Source organism: Azolla caroliniana, unplaced genomic scaffold, assembly GCF_043228905.1.
Source record: "Azolla caroliniana isolate FFs.n. ecotype wild unplaced genomic scaffold, voAzoCaro1.0.p SCAF_9, whole genome shotgun sequence".
In the NCBI taxonomy this organism is placed as follows: Eukaryota; Viridiplantae; Streptophyta; class Polypodiopsida; order Salviniales; family Salviniaceae; genus Azolla; species Azolla caroliniana.
In genome coordinates this window covers 20,663,832-20,689,448 of record NW_028230444.1, presented here as the reverse complement: position 1 = coordinate 20,689,448, position 25,617 = coordinate 20,663,832, and the positions used below count along the sequence as shown (strand labels likewise).

The window sequence follows — 25,617 nt, the reverse complement described above, 5'->3', positions numbered from 1 at the left end:
CAATAGAGAATCATATTAATTATGAAAATGGAAAAATAGCAACAAATCACTCAAAGAGTAACGAATAAAGTGATACCTATAGTGTTTCTAGTGACACATAACTCAATGAAAAGAATCTCAACCCATCTTTACCACATTTTGCCACCACATTGTAAGCTTCATGATTCACCATTCTCTCATAATGCCCTCTACCATATGTGCATGCTTGTAAGCCCACTTATGATAGATATCATTTGTTTTTACTTTGGTAAGACACCTTTTCATACAAATGTTGAAATAGGCTCGAATAAAGGCTTGAGGAAATTTGCAATCTAGTACGGAAAAATTGTTACCTTTTTAGTTGCAAAACATAGAACATCGATTTATGCATTATCCCACTTTTATAATTTTCTAATAAGATAGTCATCTATTCATTGAGTCTCTTTTTCCATGAATAACATTCAAACTCGGCACTTGTTTATAACGATATTATGCTTCTAGAATCTACACTATGGGGGATTGGACTCTCTTTATTCCTTGCAAAAGTAATGTATATATTAATACTACATAGTACACAGCAATACAATGAACCCTTCTCAAACCTATGCAATAGTGAAGATCTTATATAAATGTAAAACCCTCCAAAGTGCATTGTACCCAACAATAAATGCAACCCTTTTTCCTTAGACAAGGTGTATGCATGACTCAATTACAACAATTGGTGAACCAATTTTCCTTTTAGCCTATGTTCTTATTGTGGTATACCAGCAACAATCAAACAAGAACCAACTTCACATACACCATCATCATGCCCGCTTTTGGTGTAAACAATTACAATTATATTAATTACATGTGAAAACCCCACAATCAAAAGAATCTCCAACTACTCTAATATACAATTTTCCCAAATCAATACCCCCTTCAACTTATGCAAGTATAACTTTAACTCCATGTCTATCGTAAAACAATACACAATCCCCAAAACCATAAAAAGAGATAAATGAAGCTAGGTCATCATGTGTAAAATTAGCAATGCTAGTAACGATGTAGCAATAATTGGTAAAAATGATATCTCTCGTCTCTAGCATCTAAGTCATAAATTTGCGAGAGAAGCCAAGCTCGATCATTGCCATGGACTAGGCCTCATACCACATATCGCAAATGTCTCCTATGAGTGTTAAATCTCTCTCTCTCTCTCTCTCTCTCTCAGTGAATAGTACAACTATATTAATAAACGTGGGTTAAAAAAGCACTACGACGGTGCCACAATTGAGTGGTGTCATGAGTGGTGTCACTCCTATATGAGTAGTGGGACATGTCGAATCACCAATACAAAAGACAAAGACTCTACCGAGGAAAGACTTTTGACTTGATCGAAAAATAGAACTGCCACAACAATACTCTATTGTCGGTATGTCCCTATATATGTATATACTGTTATACATATGTACATACATATCTATATAGATACATATATGAAAACGTATTGTCATGCATGTGGAAAACATTGCATTATTGCTTATTAGTACAACTATTGTAGCATTGTTTTTAGATGGGTAAAGGGACATGTTAAAATGTGAATAAGTATCTCTCAAGTTGCGTGTGAAAACATACAATAATCCTAAGTGCATGAGGAAAACACTAGATTGTTGGTACGACAATTTAAGTTGTCGACATTACATGGGTGAAGGGAGCTAGCTACATGCCAAAGGCAGGAGGAGTTAACGTTCTCGCAACACTTAATAACTATTTCAGGATTTCACGAATTCATTACATTTACATTTGTCAGTACATTGTATGCAACATATGGATATGTGTATCCATGTATGTATGCATGCATGTAATGTATGTATGTATGAATGTAAATGTATATATGCATTTTATGTATGTATGTATGTTTGTATGTATGCATAGTACGTAATATACTCAAATGCATTTGCAAACATTCTTTTTCATACGAATTCAAATGCATGCGTATGTTTTTATTATTATTACAATTTTTACCTTAACTTTGTTGCCTTAAAATAAATTTTACCTTATAATAAATAATGAATACAAAAGTATGGTTTTTACCATACTTCGAGGGTGTTTACCATTCTCGAATGTGAATGTCCGTATAGTACGTATGGTTCAAACTTCATACTATACTATGGTATGTATGTATGTATGCATGAATGTAAATGTATGTATGTGTAAATTAAATCATAGTACGTAAAATTCCTGTTCGTCTAGCATAACATTCGTTTTCCTACGTTGGAAAAAGAATGTTATTTAAACATTCTCATGTTTTTTTCCCAAATTTTTTAATGATTTCTTTTTGTTTTTTTTTTTTCCCATTTTTTAGGCTTATTTACCTCATAATAAATAGTTAAACTAAAAGTATGGTATTTATCATTCTTTGAGGGTGTTTTTCTTACGCGAATGATGGCTGAGAATGAAATCCTAAACCCTAAACATTCGCGTATGGTACGTACTATGTGTGTAATGGATAGAAGTCTTCTTTTTATCCATTACGAAGAAGAAGGAGGAGGAGGAGGAGGAGGAGGAGAAGAAGCAGAGGAAAGAAGTATTTGGAATTTATATAAATGGCCACTCTGAGTCTCTGACTGAAACACATTCCATGGCTCTTCCTCATCTTCATCTTCAGCTTAATCTTCAGTTTAATCTTCAGCTTCATCGCCATCTCCTTCCTCTCCATCGCCGCATAATTTCTCAGAGCTTCTCTTCCCTTCCACCCACTCCTTCTTTCTCCCCTTCCTCTGTAGATCGACTGACCACCCCCAGCCCCCATTCGGCCATGGCCTCCAGCACCTCCTTTAACATCTCTGCCAAATCCTCTGGTAAGGATCATAGCTTTAATATCGTAGGAGCTGCAGAATCCATCCTCGAAGAAGTGGAAGAAATCATCGAGTCTGTATTCTCCCATCCCGCACCTGAAGTAGCTACCATCGCTGCCTCAGAACTTAAAGCAGAGACCATCAGTAATGGCACGCAAACAACTGCTCAGGATAGTACTACATTAACCGATGGATCATCTGGTGATAAGAATTTAGACTCTAGTAGTAGCAGCCTAGCTCAGCGATGGCGAGAAATCCAAGGTCTTAACCACTGGAAGGGCCTTCTGGATCCACTTGACCTTGAGCTCAGGAAGAGTATCCTCTTCTATGGTGATTTCAACCAAGCTGTCTATGACGCCTTTGAGACAGATGAGCACTCCAAGTATACTGGTTCTTGCAGGTATTCATCATCATCATCATCATCATCATCATCATCATCATATCCATACATCACCATCACCATCCTCTCTGCACCATTATATGTGATAATGATGTCTTCTGTGATCGATTCCCTTACACTTTTGCAGAGAAATTGTGGTAGGTAGAGCGTTTAACCTGATGATTTGATGCCGTTGCAGTTTACGCAGAGGGAGTGTGGATTAGGTTAACCTGAAATTGATGCTTTTTTATATTAAGAGTTCATCTCAGAATGGTGCTTTTTTTAGGGTTTTTCTCCTTTAAACCATCTAATGGCCTCAAAATTGGGTCATTCATGTCACTCTATCTCAGGTGCTTCTGCAGTATACACTGGAACTTTTCTGCTACCTGGCCATAACCTGGTGTATCCCTGCTCCCCATGCCCATGATCTTCTTGTGACACGCAGACCTGCAATTGTTTTGTGACCCTAAAACCTGTTTTGTGTACTTCAAACCATTCTGTGGGCAGTTGAAAAGGACCACATACTCAGTGGGTCCATTTTTCTCAGCAAGCAGGCCCATAGAGTCTGTTTTTCGGCCCTTAAACTGGTTAAATGTTGATCATTTCCCTTAGGTGCTGCATCCAGAAAATTACTTGGCTCCGTATGAATGCATTTAGGGTTAGCCAACTGTTAGGATTAGGGTTAGGATTAGGGTTTTTTTATTATAAAAAAGATATCCATTCATTAGTCTAAACAAATTGCAAAGCTCTGATTCCTATGTGATCGGCGGAGGAAAACAGCCACTTCGGTTAACTTCATCATGCTATATTTTGACATGCTATAATGTCAACATCTCCATGATTAGGATTAGGGTTAACCTCATGATGCTATGCTTTGACATGTTATAATGTGAACATCTCCATGATTAGGATTAGGGTTAGCCTCATGATAAGTTATATTTTTCACATGCTATAATGTGGACATCTCCATGATTAGGGTTAGGGTTAGCCTCATGATACTATATTTTTCACATGCTATAATGTGGACATCTCCATTTCCCATACAATCAGGTTCTCCAAGGAGGATTTCTAATAATGTGAACATCTCCATGATTAGGGTTAGGGTTAACCTCGTGATACAATGCTTTGACATGCTATAATGTGAACATCTCCATGATTAGGGTTAGGGTTAACCTCATGATGCTATGTTTTTGACATGTTTAAAATGTGAACATCTCCATGATTAGGTTTAGGGTTAGCCTCATGATACTATGCTTTGACATGCTATAATGTGAACATCTCCATGATTAGGGTTAGGGTTAACCTCATGATGCTATGTTTTTGACATGTTTAAAATGTGAACATCTCCATTTCCCATACAATCAGGTTCCCCAAGGAGGATTTCTGATAATGTGAACATCTCCATGAAAAGGATTAGGGTTAACCTCACGATGCTATGTTTTTTGACATGCTAAAAATGTGGACATCTCCATTCCCCATACAATCAGGTTCTCCAAGGAGGAATTCTTCGAGAAAGTGGGGCTCGTGAAGGGGAGAGAAGCACAATACAAAGTGGTGAGGTACCTATACGCCACATCCTCAATAGACATGCCGGGGCTCGTGTTCATGAAATCGTATTCGAGGGAGGCGTGGTCCAAAGAATCCAATTGGATCGGGTATGTCGCGGTATCGACCGACGAGACGAGCAAAAACATTCTGGGGCGGCGAGATATAGTGATTGTGTGGCGTGGCACAATGCGGCCTTTCGAATGGCTCAACGATTTCGACTTCCGGCAGGCGGACATTGATCCCCTCCTACCCAAGGACTCCGATGGCAAGGTGTCCCCAGTCTTGACAAAAGAAGACGGTCGCCCCCAGATCGAGCGCGGGTGGCTTGTCATCTACACCTCGAGTGACGAAAAATCAGCATTCGTTACTAGCAGTGCAAGAGATCAGGTAGAACCCCCAAAATGTTTCGCTTTTTCGAGGATGAATGTGCCATGTGCCCCTAACCCTAACCCCTAAACATTACATTATCATAGTGGAAAACTATACTTGGACGTCTTGTGATCACTTCTTCTTTGTTATGGGCATGACCATAATTTATCCCATGGTAGTTTGTACCGTGTATTCTAAACACGACAGATAAAAAGTAATCCTCCCTTCTTTATACTCTCGATGCCATGGTGGTTGTATGAGATGTCATCCAAGGCTCGGGTCTGTCTCAATCCCTTCGTTCGGGGGTGGTCCAGTGGATCCACACCCTTCTTTCTCTCTCTTTCTCTTTGCTATCTATCATCCATTTACTTATTGTATGCTTACATTAGAAATAATCTCTATCAGTCTTCCTACATCTTGATCGATTTCTCACTCATCTATCGAAATGGACCTACAGGTATTGAATGAGGTGAAATGCCAATTGAAGAAGTACAAAGATGAGGATGTGAGTATTACCATATTGGGGCATAGCCTAGGGGCAGCATTAGCAGTCGTAAATGCATTCGACATTGGACTGAATGGCATCAATCTGAGGGAAGGGGCCAAGGAACCGGTGCTCGTAACTGCCTTCGTGCACGGGTGCCCAGGGGTCGGCGATTCCGACTTCAAAAAGAAGTTTGAAAGTTTAGATGGTGTAAGAGTGCTCCGAGGGAAGAACAATATCGATCTAATTACATTGTATCCGGGGTGGTTGACAGGATATAGAGATGTCGGAGATGAACTCCTCTTCGATTCACGAGATTCGCCATACTTAAAGAAGTCAAAGGTAAGGCTTTCGTTCGAAGTAGTGATGCATTAAGTAGGAATGTGTGCTCAATACCGGAACATAATTGTATGCATGAAGATCTAGGGGGGAAACAATTCATAGTGAAAATGCTTCCCTTTCCAAAGTGCTTTTAACATTGCTACCTTCTCAACCATGCCTAGCTAGGTATGATTTGCTTAGTTCTAAGAAGAAGCTTGTAATGTTATTTGGACCTCAAAGTGGGAATTAACTCCTATGCTTGTGCTAAGTCTCACAAAGAAACATCATATATATGCTCTTGGTTTTTCTTTTCAGACCCCAGGAGATTGGCACAACTTGGAAGCACACTTGCACATGATCGCGGGCACACAAGGTGTTGGCAAACCATTCAAGCTAGATGTAAACCGAAATGTGGCTCTCGTCAACAAGTCTTCGGAGTTCTTGAGCGACGATTACTTAGTACCAGGGTCATGGTGGCAAATGCAATACAAAGGGCTTGTTCAAAGGGATGATGGATTTTGGTACATGCCCGACAGAGAGGAAGGGAATAGACCTGAACCTGAACCCCTCAATGATCTTTAAATGCGATTTTTATTCGTGAGTCTTTTATATCGTGTGTCCTCGAGCAGCTAAAGTTAGGCTCCAGCTACTAGCTCTAATCAAATAGACCCTCTTGCACCATTATGTCATGTATCTTCAAAAACTATCACAATCGCCATTGAAGATTCCTATAAAATTTACTTAATATTAAGTATGTGAGGATACATGTCCTATCGTCATGATCTCTTAGTTGAGCGATACAATGTGCATGATGAAATGTGAAAAACTTATAACATTTAATAACGTTTTAAACGTACTTGACTAGCTTCTATTAAATGTTGAACCCTTCTACTCACCTATGTAAGTATGATGATGATGCACAATTTTGAAATACCTACATGTCAGTATGTTGCCCAATATACATCAAAACTATAACCAAATCTAATATATTAATATAGATTGAAAACAACATTTGGCAATACAACATTTTCATCAGTATGCATGCATTCTACAATCTTCACCACATGTCACTTAGAAAGCTCAAGAAGATTCCAAAGAGCGCACGAGTGTGCTAAGATTGAGGGTTCTTGTGATGTCATGGTGAGAATTGGCATTTTCCATAAGCAGGAAGCATGATCATTTTCCAATTTGGGTTTCTCTTCTTACTCTCTTCTCTTTAACCAATTTCATATGTTCTCCTATACTCACCAGAGATTGTCACTCTTGAGTACAAAAAGTGCATCGAAAATACTTGTTATTTTGGCTCTCTACAAAGTGAAATCAATATTACTAAGACAAAGGAGTTGCCATTTTGCACCAATTGATTTCCCAAAAATGAGAACATTATAATGCATATATTTTGAATGACATTTTTTATTCAAGTCTCATAAGAATTTGTGTAGTTCTTATTAATATTTTGACACAAGTTGTTGTACACTCCCATTCAAAGTTGTGAAATCATAATCTAACATCATTCATCCCCTCTCTTTTGGGAAACCATAGAAGCATTCCACATCGATGCTAGTCTACTTTTTTACCATCAAAATGCCAAACTAGGAATGAATGCAGGAGGAGCTCCTAACTTTTGTCACACATAGACTCGGCTACAAGCCAAACTATTCAATCAATGAAGAAGAAGAAGAAGAAGACATAGAAACAACTAACCTATGGATGCGGTGATCTATTTTCCATTACGATGCCAAAATTATGGACCATGGTTTTCACACTAACTTTGGAAGTGCTCATGTACTTCCATTAGTGTCTATGCCGTTTTTTGAGATAAGGAAGGAGGTGCAACCATTATGGGAGATATTGAGTAGTACTACCACATATTACATTTGGAAGGTTCAATGCTCTCTCGTTTTTCTTCAAGTTAGAGCCTCACCAACTGAATTGGTAAAAAGTATTTGGTTGGAAATGGTTCATACTTTCAAGGGTCCAAAATTCATATACACAATCCCATTGTATTTCTTCAATGTGTGGCCCATTCAATGAGACTCACATTAAATAATCTAAATGTTCTATATTCAATCGATTTCTTTTCATCTCTTTGATGAGATTTTGCTTAGAGAACTCTCTCTCACACAAACCGTGCTAGATGGAATAACCAAAGTAGCGTGCCATAATTTCATCAAATGAGGGAAACTAACTTGCCAATCCTTCATTTTGCAAAACATACGGCAAGTTTCACACATAGTAAAGCCTTCACAATTTAAACGTAAAGTGTCAACAAACCTAAAGAGTTCCATTTCACAAGCCATTGCATCATGTAAAATTTGAAGACATGCATTGACATCAATATTTGGTTGTAAGTGAGAAATCAAAATTCCCAACCATGTCTTTGCTTTACTATCCCTAATCACATCATCCTCTGCATAATGGCATGGGCTGAATAATTTTGTTGCATTGAAGAGGCTTAAGCTTAAATAGGGAACGTTGCATTTAGTCCATCAATAATCTTTTGCACATAATTTGAGATAGTTTAATACAACTTTCAAGTGATCCGTCTATAAATGGTGTCATTCCCTTAGATTTTTCAATATTGAGATTCTTATCATTGTGACTTGCTTTATCCATGGGAATTTGTTTGAAGTATAGTTCATGTCTATATGTAATGCCATCTTAATCCTTTATTTCCAAAAACCCAACTTTAGAACATCTTAAGAATTTGGATAAATACATTGCTCCATCCGCAAATGTGTCATTTCTCAAGAAAAAACCTCCACAAATTAGAAATAGTAATATCAATTTCTACACCAATTGAAGTTACATCCAAATTCTCTTTTTGAAGTTTCAAACTCAAAATATTCATCAAATGCAACACATCAGCCATCATACAAAAGCAAAATTGTACACTATAGATACAAGCTTTATTATACCACTCTTTTAAGTTCTCTTTCTTCCAAATAGTAAGTATTGCAAGCATTATACTCACTAGTCTTTCCATGACTTGACCACATGACAACCAACGAATATTATGAATTTGTAAGGGTCTATGAGCATCCAATTGCATTTGCTCCAAGAGCTCTAAAATTTCATGTGTTTGGTACTATTGTTAGCCCATGCATATGCCTTATTTGCAATTTTTTCTACAAGAATGAGCTCACGGGTATCTCTATGTACATCTAAAATAACCAATGCTTCTCAATGAGCAATACAATGTACACCAACCAAATTTGGGTTATCATTTTTCATTAATGTTACTGTTCCAATTTCACTACCAATCATTGATGACACACCATCAATTGCTAATCTAATCAACTTGTTCATGTTGATGTATCGATCGCCTAATATGTTTAATATATGTTCATATATAGTTCAACCTTTACCATTGGGAATTTTCAACAAACCCATTTATTCAATTTTCTTAGGCCCACAACCACCACATTGCAAGTATGTAATATATACAATGAGGTGCAACTCTAACCCATTGTCAGTACTTTCATCTAGCATCAAAGAGTAGTATGGGGAATTTATTAGGTTTGAGCTTTTAATTTCTAGAAGATATTTCCCAAAGGCAACCAAAAATTCATATCCTCCATATCTACTAGTATAAGATATATAATTATGTTACTTAGGCATATTAGGCACCTCTAGTAGCACAACCAAATCACATAATTCTTGGTATGTAGCGATAGCCTAGGCCCTATACTATATGTTATAGCTTATGAATTGTAATTTGTAACTACTAGTACATGTACTATTGTTTTGGCCTTAGCAAAATTTGACGGTATTAACAAAATTTAAACCTTCATTTTTACGTTTTTGTAAAATATATGCCTGTCAAGATTGACGGTTTCATTTTTAAATTAACCTTCATATACGGTTAAATTTGCCAAAAACGACCGTCAAAAGGCAACACTGGTCGTGACTCTTTCAAAAGCACTAGAAGTGTACCATAGATATTTGCATGTCGCCATGGGTATCAAGTTCTCAATGAAGAGATTGCACCATTTGTGCACAATCACGACATTGAAAGTGTGGGGCATGGGATCTCCAATCTGCATCCATATGTGCACGATCCATACCAATTCTTATTCTAGGGAGGAAGCAATACTAGCATGAGCATACTACAGGACTCAGAGAGCATAATGACGTCGTTGACACATCATCCATATGTATATATGTTTGTAGTATGTATGTATGTACGTATGTATAATGTATGTATGCATAATGTATGTATGTATATGTATCGTGGTGTCTAACTACCACCAAATATTTATGAGGGCAAGTGAGGGAATCGCGGAGAGGGACGGTGCAGGTCGCTAGATTGACAGGAACTCAACGCTCCTTATCCATGACGCTCGGCCACAACCGAGCTTCTTTTCATACACAGAAAAACAGGAAATAAAACGCGACACAAAGAAGAAGAGGATACACAGGAGGTTTACGTGGAAAACCCAAAGAGGGAAAAAAACCATGGCAGCCCACAGGCCACAAACTACCACTATGTTGGAATGTACAAAACAGTGAGTTCACGGAGGCAACGACCTCGTGCTCACGATCTTCGCCACAGGCGGCAGTTACAATAGAGCCAGCGACCTCTTTCTCTCTCTCTCTCTCTCTCTCTCTCTCTGTACACTGTTACGTGCTCACTCTTCTTCTTGCACCAACAAGAAAATGACAACGACACTATAAAAGTTTGCCCTAAGTCATATTTATACTAATATGACTTTTAGGCTATTTACAAATATAGCCTTGATGGGCGCTCAGAAACATATTTACGAATATGTCTCTTCGTCCGGTTCTCACCGGGTCTGTACCATCCGGTTCTCCGTAACCGGGTACTCCTCATCCGGTAATCACCGGGTCTGTATCATCCGGCTCTCCGTAGCCGGGTACTCCTCATCCGGTCTTCACCGGGTCTGTATCATCCGGCTCTCCGTAGCCGGGTCCACCTCATACGGTTTCGGCCTCGGCCGAGTTTGTTTATCGGCACTGTTCTTCTCCCTTCCCATCCGGAGGGACCTGTCTCCCAACAAATGAGGGCGTGTGCGATCTACACCGTCCAATCTGGATGAAGAAAAAGCGCGAAAAAGCAGGCCGTCAAAAGTCCAATTTTTGGGGAGCCCGACTCTATGAATGGGATTGAGTATAAAAACCCATACCTATCATTTTTGCCTGTTTACAAACAGGTAGCCAGAGGTTTAGGGTTTAGGGTTTAGGGTTTAGGAGCGAGGCGCACCACCTGCTGGTATGTATCATATTTCTTGTCTATTTATGAAATGCTTAAGATTTGTGTGTTCAATTTGTGAAGCTCAGAAATCTCATCCTATTTACTGAAGATGACATGCCCATGTATTTTTCTCTTGGAATTGTTGGAGAAAAAAAATGATATGATATCTATCCTAAACAAGTCTTTCTAGCCTTTAAGCTAATTCACAACGTTTCTATGTACTTGGTTTTTTTATGAATGAGGAACTACTTAGAAGGCTATGCATGCTAATGTGACAGCATTTATGTTACTTAAAATCCTCCATGAGATAACAATAATGTTCTTATGGTGTATCCTACTCCATTTTGTATTCAATCAACCCAGACAAAAATAGTCTTCTCCAGTTTTGGCCATGTTGCAATACTTCCTTCTCAAGTTGGTGACATACTCTTGATAAACTTAGGTAATAAGAAAAAACCTAAACAAAACATAGAGTCTATTTAATAGTCCATAAACTCCTCAATATCATAATATGGTGAAGAATAGGATCATGATGAAATTGTTCTCTCACATAATCTGAAGCGTTTAGATTGTCCGTAAAATATGATGATGAGCTTCTCTATGAGCATGGCATAGTCATGTAATTGTTCTCTTGCATAGTTTGAAGTATGATAGGTTAAGTGTTTAAGTTGTCCACTAAAGCAACTACAATGAGCTTCTCTATGGGCATAGCATAATCACGGTCCTGAAGCCCCTTTATAAATTCTTCTTGTCTCTACATTTGGTTGCATTCTTAATTTGAAAAGCTGAACAATTGGAAGCAATGAAAGTGATGTGACTATTATCCTTACAAATGAAGGGGTCAATCTTTTGCATCAATTTGATTTATAAAAACCATTCCAGCTAGTTTGGGATGTCTTATAAAGTAAGATTGATACAATTAGTAGTAATTCTAAGTTATTTTTAGATGTCCAAATATGATCTTAGATCCATTGGTGGTTTTTGAAGATGGCATATGTTTTGTACAGATGGCTAGTTGGTCCAAGACCTTCATAGACTTTGATGCGGATTGGGGTGAAACAATACCCTATGAAGGGAGGTATGGCCTGAATAATTTCTGAAGTATATATTGTGTATAGTCGGTAAGTTCCGTTATCGAAAACTTTCCAAACCTCATATGGCCCGAACCACCTTTTCGCGAACTTCCGCATCGTTGTATGTTGATGATCCAAACTACTGTCGTAGACAATCACCCAATCTCCTTCTTCAATCTTCCGCGGTCGTAGTTGGTGCTTTGTGTCGAACCGGCCTTTATTCCGGAATCGCGCTTCTTGTTGTCGGCGTATTGCTTCCGCTATGTCTTCCGGTCTTCCCTCCAGTTGTCGTATCCGGACTGCTAGTAGTTCTTCCTGGCTCATCTCTTCCTTCCATGGTAGCATTGTCCATGTCGCGATTGCGGTTTCCATCGGCATTACCGGTGCTTATCCGGTCATAAGTTCTGCCGGCATGTAACCGGTTACGGAGCTATGCAACGTTCGATCCACCCATAGTGCATACGGAAGCATCTGCGGCCAATCCTTCACCCTTCCAGCGCATGCCTTCGCAAGTGCTTTGACAATCGGACTATGTCCTCGTTCGATCTTCCTGTTGGCTTCCAGATTGTATGTCGTTGTCAGTGTTAACCGAACTCCATGTTTAGTGAAGAATTCCTTAGCTTTAATAGAGTCGAGTTCTCCCTGATCCGCAATCACTTGTCCTACGCACCCGTACCTGCAAAACACTTCTTCCAAAAGGAATTGGCATACCGTAGAACACGTTTTCCTCCGTAGCACTCGACCTTCTACTTGGTTTGTGAGATCTTCCCGAGCTAACACCAAGTACTTCTTTTGTCCGATCCCGGTTGGCATGGTTACAATATCGACCATCCATTTGAAGTTGATTGTCTGTGAGAATGTCGGATGTAACTCATCTCGGTGTTGAACTCCGGAGTAGATTTGACACTTCTCGCAGCTTTCCGTGAACTCCGCTATATCTTTGTACATGTTCTTCCACCAATATTTTTGTTTGATTTTCACAAAAGTTGCCCATGTTCCTCGATGTCCAACCCAATCGGATTCGTGAAATTCGGACATTATCCGGTTTCGTTGCTCTTTCGTCCCGACTACTCGAAGTGGTATGCCATCCGGTCTTTTCGGCTCCCTCCATAGTAATCCACTTTTCAAGAAGAACTTTCGGACTTGCCGTTTTTTACTTTGGATCTTGGCTCTCTTCTCTTTATTGTCCGATGATTCCTCGATTTCTCGTAGCATTTTCCCGATCAACAAGCTTTCTCCCTCGTATTCTTCTTCCCGGAATTCTTGGATTACGTCCACCCGGCATATGTGCTCCGAAGCAAAGTAGTCTTTGGAAACTTCTTCATTATCGGATTCGGTTATGTCATCTCCAAACCGCGCCCTTGATAGCATATCCGCTACAGCGTTGTCTTTTCCGGAGATGTGTCTTACCTCCGGATTAAGTGACTTAACATATGCAATCCATCTTAGCATAGCCACATCCGGTATTGTGCAACACCACATCATCCCGAGTATCGGAAGACAATCCGTTTCGATCACTACTTCGTCTCCGATCAAATAATCTCGATCCGATTTGATTGCCGACACGACTCCCCATAATTCTCTTTTAACTTGTGCATATCCGCGTTGCCTTTTGTTGAGAACCTTTGCTCCAAATCGGATCGGATATCGCGAACCTTCCGGATCGGCTTGATTGATGACCCATCCGATTCCGGTTGGACTTGTGTCAACCGTTACTATGATCGGTTGGTCATAGTTCGGCTTCTTTAGTGCTTCTGCCCTCCGTAGTGATTTCTTGAGCTTCTTCATGGCTTTAGTATGCTCCGGTTTCCATTCAAACTTCTTACCCTTCCGCAACAAGTGATAGAGTGGGTCCGCTATATGCGGAATCCATATGTGGTAGAATGCACATGCTCCAAGAAACCTTCGAACTTCGGATTGTGACTCGCATACTTCTTTCATAGCTAAACTTTCTTCTATTAACATGGAGGTGCAAGGTTCGATTCTTGCCCTATGCATGTAATATATAATTTTATACTTTCTTCTATTTACAAATATGTCTCTTCATCTAGTGAGAGACTCTCACCAGCCTTCTTCATCCGGCTCTTGCCGGTTCTACTTCATCCGGTTCTCACTGGTTTTCTTTATCCGGTTCTTACCGGATCCTTCTTACCGGTCCTCTTTGTCTGTTTCTCACCGACTCTCACCGGCCTTATTCATCCGGCTCTTGCCTGTCTCCTTACCGGTTTCGGTCCTCACCGGTTCTTCCTTCCGATTCTCACTGGGTACTCCATATCCTATCCGGAGAAACCAAAAATGTAATTTTTCACGTAGTGTGCGAATTACACTACGACACCGCGGTGCCCGGCCCAGGGACTCTCATGGTAGGCCTCCAACAACTCCTCCTGTTCCTCCTTCTTCGCCACCACTCGGAGTGGGATGTCGTCCCTCTTCTTCGGGTGCTTCCATATGTACCCGCCCTGGAGGAAGAATCGGTACGCTTTCTTCCGGATCCGGTTGGTCTCTTCCTTTGTCCACGCCGCATCCGGTGTCATTGTTTTTAGGAGCCCATCGATCTGGAGTCACTCCCCGTCATACTTGCTCTCGTCGAATTCGTTGAGCGCCGAAGTGCTCCCCTTTCTGGTTGTCACGTATGCCGCCTCGAAGAAATCTACGCCGACTTCCTCGTCCTCCGAAACCATGTCATCTTCGTTTTCGAACCTCGCCCTTGAGAGCATGTCAGCCATGGCATTGTCTTTTCCGGAAATGTGTCGCATCTCCAAATTCAAGGACTTGATGTACGCTATCCACTTGAGCATTGTCAGGTCCGGCTTCGCGCATCCAGAAACCATGCCGAGAATCAGTAGGCAGTCCGTCTCGATTATTACCTCTGTCCCGATCAAGTAGTCTTTATTGGTCTTCACCGCCAAAACAATACCCTAGAGTTCGCGTTTAACCTGGGCGTATCCTCGCTATCGCTCACTGAGGACCTTCACACCGAACCAGATGGGGAACCTTGTGCCGACGTCATCCTCTTGGTTGATCACCTCGGGCTCGTGTCCACCGTCACGTAGATGGGAACGCCCTTGCCGTAAGCCGCTTTATGGAGAGCTGGTGCTACCATAAGCGCCTTCTTTAGTCTCCAGACCGACTCCGTGTGCTCCATCCTCCACTCGAACCTACGCCCTTTCTTCAATAGCCTGTAGAGCAGCTCCGCAACATGCGCGTAGTGCAGAATCCAGATGTGGTAGAACGCGCACGCCCCCAAGAATATGCGGACCTCCGTAACTGACCCGCAGTCGTCCTTCATTGCGGAGATGGCTTCTACCTTTGCCGGAGACGGTTTACCACCGTAAGGCCCGCACAGGTGTCCGACCACCAAGATCTCTGACTGCCCGAACGCCGATTTTTCTCCGGAGAAGGTGAGTCGCGCGCTCTCGAGCCTCTGCAGCACCTTCTCGCAGTCGTTGATGTGGTTCACGACGAACCTCAGGCATCCGTTCGGCCCGACAGTCTCGTCCGCATCTCCCACCGAACACCCCTTTATTGGGATGTCGTCCAAGAATGGCATGGTGATTTTCGGGATGCAGTCCCTCAGCACCTTGTTCATTGTGTTCACCATATGTGCCACCGAATTCGTCCCGCCTTGTGGTAGGGTACACATCCGTACTAGGCCAAGAGGAGTCTGCATCGTCGTAATGTCTCTGCTCTCCACAGCTAGTTGGAATTGATCGTACCCCGAGTACAGATCACCGACAGAGTATATCGACCTTCCGGCGAAGGCCTCCGCAAACTCGTCTATGGTCGGTCTAATTCCTGCGTTCCGAATGGTCACCTTGTTGACCAGTTGCATGTCCTGAATGAAGCGCAGCGTGCCATTCTTCTTTGGCACCATAAACCACTGATTCAAATATGGGGCACTCGACGGTTCGAGGATGCTCATCTCCACCTTTTGCTTCAGAAGCTCCATCAACTTCGGGATGTGAGCTCCCGGCACCGGAATCGGTTTGAGGTTCCACGGCACATGCGGTACCGTGAAGATCACCATCGGTTCCACAGCTGTCGGGTCTACGCACCCGTGCCTCCTGAGCATTCTCCGAAACCGGTCCTCTTCCACCGGCAGTAGAAAGCCACCCCCAACGATCTTGAGCTCTCGTAGCGTTATGTCGGTGAACCGGTTCCCTATGACAGCCGGATTCCAAAAAACTTGGGTCCGACGCGACCCCTTTTATCCGTTCCTCGCTGCCCTCTGGCAAGGGTGCCGCGACCGGCCTTACCGTCCGGTCCACAGTCTTGTACTTTGTACTCACGCGGGCCATCCGATCCGACCCGATCCTTTCCCCGAAGTCCGCGATGACTTCGTACATTCCCATCGAACCTACCGGAACAGTCCGATCTTCTCTAAGGTCTTCACCGATCACCTTTCGCAACTCGCCCAAGGTGTCTTCAAAAGAGACCACCTCCACGGCACCGCTGATCTCTTCGTCAGGGGAGAGGACTCCGTGTCCCCTGAGCCGCTCCTCCGCTCGCTTCCTTTCCCGGCCGTTGACGCCGGCCATAGTACAACCTCCGTTGTTGGAGAACCAAAATTTCCTACCTATGGTACAGGTCTTCTTCCGTACTGTACATTTGTGGGGGTTTTCCGGGGTGTCCGGACTATCGCGGCCCCACGCCTTGATAGCCCTCTCTAAAAATCCCCTCGGGTTTCGCCACCGAGGGTCTCGCAGTTACGCTCATGGTTTGGTCGCACCGTCAGGAACTGGATCGAGTGACGCCCGTCCTGGCTCTTGACTCTTGCGTAGGCCGAACCGTTGTCCAGCACCTTGGTCTCCATCCGTGCCGCCGTGATGTATGGTTCTCCTAGTATAACCGGATGTGAGGACGTCTCCTACACGAAGAAGTGTTGGTCGATCTCGACATCGCTGATTTTCACCCATACGTTTGGGCAGGCTCCATGTAGTTCTTCCGTGGCACGCGTCGTTGCCCGTATTTTCCAGCCGTGTTTGGTGTTGATTGGCCATTTCCCCTTTTTGTAGAAGTCCATGGACATCAAGTTGATTTCTGAACCGTGGTCCACCAACGCCACCACTAGCTCCTGGACATCCCTGATCTTAACAGGGGTCTCCGTGGTCGCTCTGGCCTAGTGCGGCCTCGAATAGTGGCTCTCCGCCAACTCGTCTTCTAGCACCATGTCCTCTATGTGCGTCATTCGCACTTCCACCGGCTTCTCCGGCTCTGGCTCTATCGACAGCCACTTCTTCTTCACCAAGTCTACGATGGAGTCGTGGAACTCCTTCTTGGCGATCCCGAGCACTTCCCTCAGCGACAGTTCCACTTTGTTGTCGAGGTTACGTTCCTCTAGGACCTTTCGTAGGTCCGTGGTCCTTTCGATTTCCATGCTCAACCAGTACCCAGCCTTCTTGGCTTTATCCGGTGCGCCGGTCGCACCAGCCTCATTATGCCTTTGACCGAATCGGGTCTCGTACCGTTGCGAGGGCCCAGCCCCTCCGGTTTTACCTACTTGCTTGTCTTCCACCAGAGCCTCGTAGTTCTGGCATGCGGCTTCAACGAAGCCCGTCTTCTCTTCGACCGGGTCGCTCCACCCGGTTACCTCCCGGACCCGTTCTTCCACGAGGTCCGCTTCTTCTTTCCTTAACCATGCGCCGGCGAGGCCTTCCAGCATCAGCGACCAGAATCCGGCTTCGTTCGTCTTCCGAGCCTCACTACCTCCGACCCGAATCCCAGCCGACGCCAAGTAGTGGACAGTTTCCACATGGCGTGCCGCCACTTCTTCCATCAGCCGTTTCATACCCCCTCATCCGACATTCAAGTCCAGGGCCCTTCGGGTCTTGCTAGCATGCACCCGACCGTTCCATAGGTACACCACGTTGGCTCTCATTGCCTCGGCGAAGTCCCCCCAGTCCTTCCGGACGTGGCCAACCGCGTCGCACCACAAACACCGGTTTCCAGCCAGAGGCTTTCGGTCACGGGCCTATTCGTCGTCGTCCCTCCGTGCCTGTGCAATCTGGAGGTCCTTTACCATCCTAGTCAGCTCCTCTAGAGTTGCTCCTCCGGACGAGCCTTTGACCATGCCGGTCGAAGTCGATCCGGTCTCGAGCCAGTCTCGGGTCTCTTCCCTTTGTGTTGGCGGGGTTGGCTCGAGTTTCCTTGCTGCTACAGAGCCCACCCCTGTTGATCCTTTATCGACCCACTCTCACCGTTTGTCGAAACGGCCACAGACTCTCTTCACCACGGCCCAGTTGGTCGTCAGCCCGTCATCAGTCTCCAGCAGGAGGCCCACTTGCTCTTGGTCCCTCACATCCACCGACTTAACGAACAACAAGATGCGACTTGTGTCTAGTACGGTCCAATCGAGCGCCGAAAGACACGCAAAGCGTTCTTCAAACTCCCGGAGGAGCACCGACGCGTTTCTCCCTTTTTCGGGGGTCTCTACCCATTCCATGAAGTCCCGCTTCGAGAGCCGAAGCGCGTCATCAAGCCCGTTTTTTTCGAGGAGCCGACCTTCAAACTCTTCCCAGGTCCGGCTCTCAGCTCGTACCTCGAGCACCTCCGCATAGATTCCCGGCATCACCACCCAAGGGAATTCGGTCAGTCGCCTTTCTTCCGGAATGTCTCTCATTACCATCTCAGCCCGGTAGGCCTCCAAATAGCTCGTGGCGTCTTTCCCACCGAAACGGCCTATCGTGTCAACGACCACTTCAATAGCCCTATCGAGGGCTCCTGCACCTTCGTGCGCACTCACTATCCAATCCACAGCCGAAGCCATGGCTTCCGCGAGATCCGACCCCCTCATCTTCTTATTCCTCTGCCGCTTGTTTCACGTCGGGTTCACCAAATATGTCGCGTTGTTACGCGCGTGCGTGGGGAACGAGGCGGGACCATCGGGGTCTTGGACCGAGAAATAGCTGAGAAGGAGGAGAGCGGAAAGGCAACGGACGCACTTGCACATGCACAAACACGGGAGCACACAGGAATCACAGTCCAACAACACAGCAAAACGAGACGACTAGAAGCCCGAGTATATGAACACGTATGTATATTAATATATATATATATATATATATATCGAGACGGTTACAACTAACATGCCAGCAAGGCGAACACTGACGCCTGTTCACTCACACACACAGAAGAGCGAGATGGAGACTCTGCCGAAAGCACATGGGCATTCCACAGAGCAGAGTCGGCCTCCTGAAAACCTGCGCAAAAAGGGCTATGGAGAGTGGTAGAAGAGAAGGGCTCGGTCCCAGTCCGGCAGCACTTCGTCCTCTCTAATGCGCGATACCTTTCCCTATTCCTCTCCCTCTCTTTTATAGCCCAAGGAGGGAGGCCGTTATCATCTGTTACATCATATTAATTCTCTGTCCTTTCAGGCAGAGATACACCTCGATTCACTCCCTATTGAATGCATGCTACCTAGGATTTCCTCTCAGCCGACTTGTACCTACCTACTTACTATACAACGAAAAGTGTGATCGCGTGTAAGGGCCGGTTTACACACACTAAACTCGGTTTCCGCCTAGGGACGGTTTTCTTCACGACAATGTATGGATGGAGTACTCGTTGCCCCCCAAGATCAACAAGCGGTTTCATATCGTGGATCCACTATGGGTACAACTAGAAGGCCAAAGCGATAAGGGTGAAGACATACTCACTTGGGTCCCTAAACGGGAATATGTCTTCATTCTGATATTGCACTCAGGGCATTGGGTGCTTTGGTTGAAGATGCGACAAACTCCTATAGGTCTCGATGCCAAGGTGAGGAGCCCAATTGTTTTTTGCGATCCACTAAATAATCATCTGACTGCCGGCATGAAGACATTGGGTGATTTGGTTGTACGACATATCTCTAGCGCCACACACGACCATTGCATCATCAACAACGAGCGGTTCTAGGTATTGCATATCCCAACCCAACCTAATGGGACGGATTGTGGGTATTACGTGATGCAAACCATTTGAATGTTGGTCGAGGAGTTCATTCAAGGATTTGAGTCTGATCAATTTGTAAGTATTTATGAGAATTGAATTTGAGCATTTGTTTTTGTAAGGGCTTAGGTTGATGGCATCTTGTGGTGTAGGGTAAGGAGCAATGGTTTGGATTCGAAGATGTGGAGCTCCTTCAGAAAATCATGGCAAAATGGACACGAAGGACTCTAGGCATAGGGTTATTTTAATCACTAGCATGTTGTACTTTGTAACATCAAAGATATGATCTCGATTTACTATCTCATGCGGATTGCCAACTTTTTTGTAATATCTGGAAAATAGTTGAATCTCATTTTGGTTGTATATGACTCAATTTGATGTACATTCTGGTTGTGAGTCTTATTATTTGAATCTCATTCTAGTTGTATATGACTCAATTTGATGTACATTTTGGTTATGAGTCTTATTATTTGAATCTCGTTCTGGTTGTGAGTCTTATTATTTGAATCTCATTCTGGTTGTGAGTCTTATTATTTGAATCTCATTCTGGTTGTGTATGACTCAATTTGATGTACATTTTGGTTGTGAGTCTTATTATTTGAATCTCATTTTGGTTGTATATGACTCAGTTTGATGTACATTCTGGTTGTGAGTTTTATTATACAATACTAGACAATGCAATGTACAATAATGCAATACTAGACAATTTAATAATATCAATAATGGAGAAGGTAGACAAAGCAATGTACAATTTTTTTTGGTGTAGGGAGCCCGACTGATTAATGAGGAGCCCGACTCATTAATAGTCAATTGCCCAACTACGTGTAATGATGGTGTTTCAATGATCATACTAACGACTACAGCAAATTGATTCACCAAATTCAGTAGCATGCACTAAGAGGTAGACTCATTGAACTCATTCCCTTCCTTAACAGTCTATTAATCACTCACATTAAACATTCTTGAACTAAATCATTGAAGAAGAGCTGAAATAATCCACTCCATTCATGTGAATTATTTGAATTCATTCACTTCATTCATTCGCATAATCTCTCACATTCACTTAATTCACCTCAATCACTGGCATTCTCGATCATATTGTATTTGTTGTGGAGAGCACAATGCATTATGGTGTCTTCGCCATGTCGGAGGATACGTCATGGTCGTCCAATGCATTGTTTGTATCTTAGGACGAATTTGAGATTCCTTTTGAGTCATTAGATTCTGATCTTGAGGATGAGGCGGTCGATCCCTTCATGTATTGTTCCCCCAGGTATTTTGCATTTTCAAGAGGTACGTATAATTTGATGGTTAAAGATTTATTGGGACAAGTTAAGGTAACATTGGAAGCGTTACATGATGTCGCAAGGGGAGCACCTCTTTCACTTCATGCATGGAGGCGCCTGAAGAGTCTTCTCATACTCGGGAATGAGAGTGCAATTTACCTTAAAACATCACCTAATCTTCAAGTATTATATGTTGAGAGATGGAGGGAAGTAGTATTAGCGTCACATGGTGACACATCCCATCACACGTTTTCAAAGACTCTTAAAGAGTTAAAGCTAGTTTATGCGACTGATGTACGTGATTATGGCATCCCACAGGAGTACGTAAAAGCACTCATTACAAGTTTTGGTTGCCAAATGGTATCGAAGGTCGACCCGATAGAAGGTTTGGGATCAAGCATGGCCAAATATAACAAGACCCTACCCATAGAAGTGATCAAGGTAGAAACCCACCAGTTAGATTATGTGCTCACAGATTTGCAAACCAAGTACCACACACGTTTAAGGAAAGGAGTCAAGAAGGGTATGCGTGTGACTAGGTATAGTTGTCATCGTGTTGGGACATCTTGACTTGCATCTAATTCCACTCGATGACGCAGGTGCACACCCCGATGTGGGTGCACATTCCCTGTGGACGTTAGAATGAATGACTGTGTTGACAATGAGACACTTACCATTTCAATATATGGACCTCATAGTGGTCATGTACCATGTAGTAGGTCGGATGTGTACCATTTGTCAGTACACCCCAATGTCATAAGTTGCAAAGATGACCTATTTGATGTTGGGTGTGCAAGGCATGTGGCACGAATGAACATGCGTAAGGAAGCATATCATAAGTCCAAGGCTAGTCCATTAGAGCTTGTTAGCGATCAGTTCTTTATGATACCAAAGGAGGTCCATAACATGGCAAATAGGTTAAAATTCGGGAGTGCCATGACTAAGGTTGATTGGGTTTTGATGATGCAAGATGCTTATGCACTTCAAGATCTTGGGAAAGTGGTTCATGTTCAACCCTACCTGCCTGGTGAACCAGGATCTCCCACCAAACAACCATTTATCTTGATACTTCAAGATCAATGGATGTTGGAAATGTGTGAGCGGTTGACCCTAAACAACTCTTGGGCAATTGACTCAACATTTAAAACAAATCAATTCGGGCTCCCATTATATGCAGTAGTTGCCCCCAACACCACAGGAATTGGGATCCCATTATGGTACATGCTTTGTAGTTCTGATAAGGGGTCAAACCATGAGCAAGTCGCATTAGAAACTTGTTTGAGAGTCATATTCACAAGGATGCCCACGGTGAGGCCAAATGCGATAGTGATTGATAAATGTTGGACATCATATAATGCCATAACTAATGTGGTTGCAACATACCGTCAATCTTGGATTGTTGTAAATGGGCAACGGTCATAAACACATTGTTGACTCCTGTGTGTTAGGTTCACGCCAAAAAGTCATGGGTGGACAACTTGTTGCCAAAAGTAAGTGCAACTTAGAGAAGCCATCTTTATCAACGAATGTGCCAACTGATGCAATGCATTACTGAATCCACATTCAATGCGATGTGTGAGGAGTTAAAGGTAGAATATGCAGACAAGCCCGGTGTTTGGCAATATATAGAGGAGGATGGTGTGGTCTAACATGTGTGTGGAGGAAACTCTAGCCCAAGTTTGGTAGAATGTTCAACTATGGACATGTTGACACTGCCAATATTGTGGAAAGACATTGGCAATTTATCAAGTATATTGCCTTGAGAGGAACAATAAACCAATCAATTATCAACCTTCTGCATGTCTTAATCGGGAACAGTGAAACTGGCACTTGCATAGGAGGGACGGTAATAGAGTGGTACAAGCAACAACAAGAAATATGTGAGAGTGGTCGGTTTGCACCCCGTGCGAATTGTAGGGATCAAAGGTTCCGACTTAAAGAAGCGGAGAGAATATTGGAAAGGTATGTCGACGATACTTTCACAATGGAAATTGTCGACGAGGCCCAATATTGGTTTAGAATCTTGAGCATGACGACTCCCACTCTATGGGATAATGTCTCACTCCAATGTTCATATTGTGATTGCCAAGACATTGCGAGTAAATGTAAGCATTTACTCGGTATCCGAATGATTATTGAGAGGCATATGCCACATTTATGTGGCTCATTGCCTTTTATAGATCACGTGACCCAAATGCGAATGGACCATAATACAAAAATAGAAGTGGAGGCAGAGGTAGAACGAGTCAAGGAGACAAACCCCACAACATCCGAGATTGAATAATTCAAGTCCAAAATACAAACGGTCGTGAAAGCGCTTCAATGTCTCGAGCAAGGGTTAGGAACCTTCGACCGTGCAACTACTGTCGAAGGTATACAAACATTGGAAGATGTGGTTGAGAAGGTGTATTGCGTTGGTGCACCAAAATCAACCAATGAAGAAGATGGCAGATCAATAAGTCGTAACCAACAAATCGGTGCCAAAAGAAATGCAACAATAGACATCTCACAAGAACTTACTGGTAGCTCCCCAAACACTTCCAAATCCCACTCCGGAAAACTACAAAGAGGTGCAAATCGGGCTAGGTGACCATGAGAAGGTTCGGTGTTTGCATTGCGATGGCTTGACCTTGACTTCAAGGGACTCGAATTTTACATGTAAAAATTGTGGTTGCATCTTGCAATCATCCCGACATGAGCCATAATCTTAATATGTAACGTGTATATTCATATTTCATTTTAGGGTTGTCAACATTTGATGTTTTAATATTTTATGTAAGACTTGTTATTTGAATCTTTAGGTTTTTTTGAGAAATTTTATGATCATTTTCATGGCAAATATTTGTTGTACACTTACCACTTTTTGGAGTTTTTGATGTTTGTTTTTAAGTCGGGCTCCTTCCTTGAGTCGGTCGGGCTTCTGATGACAAAGGTTGTCAAACAGCGAGGCTCCTTTTGACAGAGTCGGGCTCCTTTACATAGAGGTTGTCTGACAGTGGAGCTCCTTTTCACAGAGGATGTCAGAGAGTCGGGCTCCTTTACACAGAGTTGGGCTCCTAGTGATAGACGTTATCAGCTTTTTATCCATCTTGGACGGTGGAGATCGAACGCGCCATCAGCGGTGCGACCTACACCGTCCCTCTCCGCGATTCCCTCACTTGCCCTCTTAAATATTTGGTAGTAGTTAGTCACGAGCGTATATGTATATGCATAGAACGTAATATTCGTGTTCGTGCAAGCATTCCAACGTTTGGAAACGTTTGGAAACGAACACGTTTGAAATGGGAAAAATATGTGCTCCTTTTTTTTTCTTTTTTTTCATTTATTGTTATTATAATTTAGCTTACTCTAGTGGTGATGAGTCATGCTATCGTTGAGTATGTCTTAGGTTTAATTCTCAATTTTCTCATCTCTTTCTCTCTCTCTCATTAGTACCATGTCATAGCAAAATTTTATATTAGTGTTATAATAGTTTTTTTCTTTTACTTTTATTATTTCAACTATGCACAACTTAGTGGTAAGTTGTTATGCTACTATTACTTGTGACTTGGGTTCAATTCCTAGCTTTCTCACATCCTCTTGTTAGTGTCATGGCAAAATTTTATATTTGTGTCATGTTCCTTTTTCTTCTTTTTCTTTCTTTCTTTGTTATTAGAAATTAGCTCACTCGAGTGGTAAGTTATTATGCTACTACTACCTATGTCATGGCAAAATTTTATGTTAGTGTCATGTTCCTTTTTCTTTCTTTCTTTCTTTCTTTCTTTCTTTGTTATTAGAAATTAGGTCACCCTAGTGGTAAGTTGTTATGTTACTACTGCGTATGTCATGTTTTCTTCATATTCTCGAATATACGTTTTATGAGTTTTTGAACGTTTGATTAAAATTTATAATGACATATTTTGATTCAATCATTATAGTTCATACTCATTTTTTTGTAAAGTTCTAAAGTGAGGATGATAGAGATGTCTTGATTCGCATCCCAAAAGTATGCATGTGATACAATGCAAATATTGTAACCATACTTATGTTGGTGGTTCACAATGGATTAGAGTCCACTTATTAGGATTGAGAGTGAATAAATATATAATATAGACCCTAGTCAATCTAATCTAACTTTGAGATTATTTACCATACACGTTTGATTGAAGCATACTCGAATGCGAATGAACGTATGGTACGTATGGTTCATTCTATGTG

At 42.6% G+C, this 25,617-nt stretch overlaps 1 protein-coding gene and 1 long non-coding RNA gene across 2 annotated transcripts; one reads left to right on the top strand and one right to left on the bottom strand.

Annotated features, from left to right (window-relative positions):
- Positions 1-2,519: 2,519 nt before the first annotated feature.
- Positions 2,520-6,692, top strand: LOC147860552 (phospholipase A1-II 1-like). Its single transcript, XM_087324431.1, has 4 exons — positions 2,520-3,216; positions 4,683-5,130; positions 5,570-5,938; positions 6,233-6,692. Exons 1-4 carry the CDS (start codon positions 2,600-2,602, stop codon positions 6,497-6,499), a joined length of 1,701 nt encoding a protein of 566 aa, XP_087180557.1. The 5' UTR covers positions 2,520-2,599; the 3' UTR covers positions 6,500-6,692.
- On the bottom strand, positions 4,214-4,674 carry LOC147860553 (uncharacterized). The gene is made up of 2 exons (XR_015530228.1): positions 4,499-4,674; positions 4,214-4,304 (listed from the first exon to the last, which is right to left on the bottom strand). It is a non-coding gene; the product is annotated as an uncharacterized LOC147860553 (long non-coding RNA).
- Positions 6,693-25,617: the final 18,925 nt, after the last annotated feature.

Coding starts and splice junctions, on each gene's coding strand:
- LOC147860552 (XM_087324431.1), top strand. CDS start 2,600: ATGGCTCTTCCTCATCTTCATCTTCAGCTTAATCTTCAGTTTAATCTT. Junction 5,131..5,569: donor CTAGCAGTGCAAGAGATCAG/GTAGAACCCCCA, acceptor ATGGACCTACAG/GTATTGAATGAGGTGAAATG. Junction 5,939..6,232: donor CATACTTAAAGAAGTCAAAG/GTAAGGCTTTCG, acceptor TTTTCTTTTCAG/ACCCCAGGAGATTGGCACAA.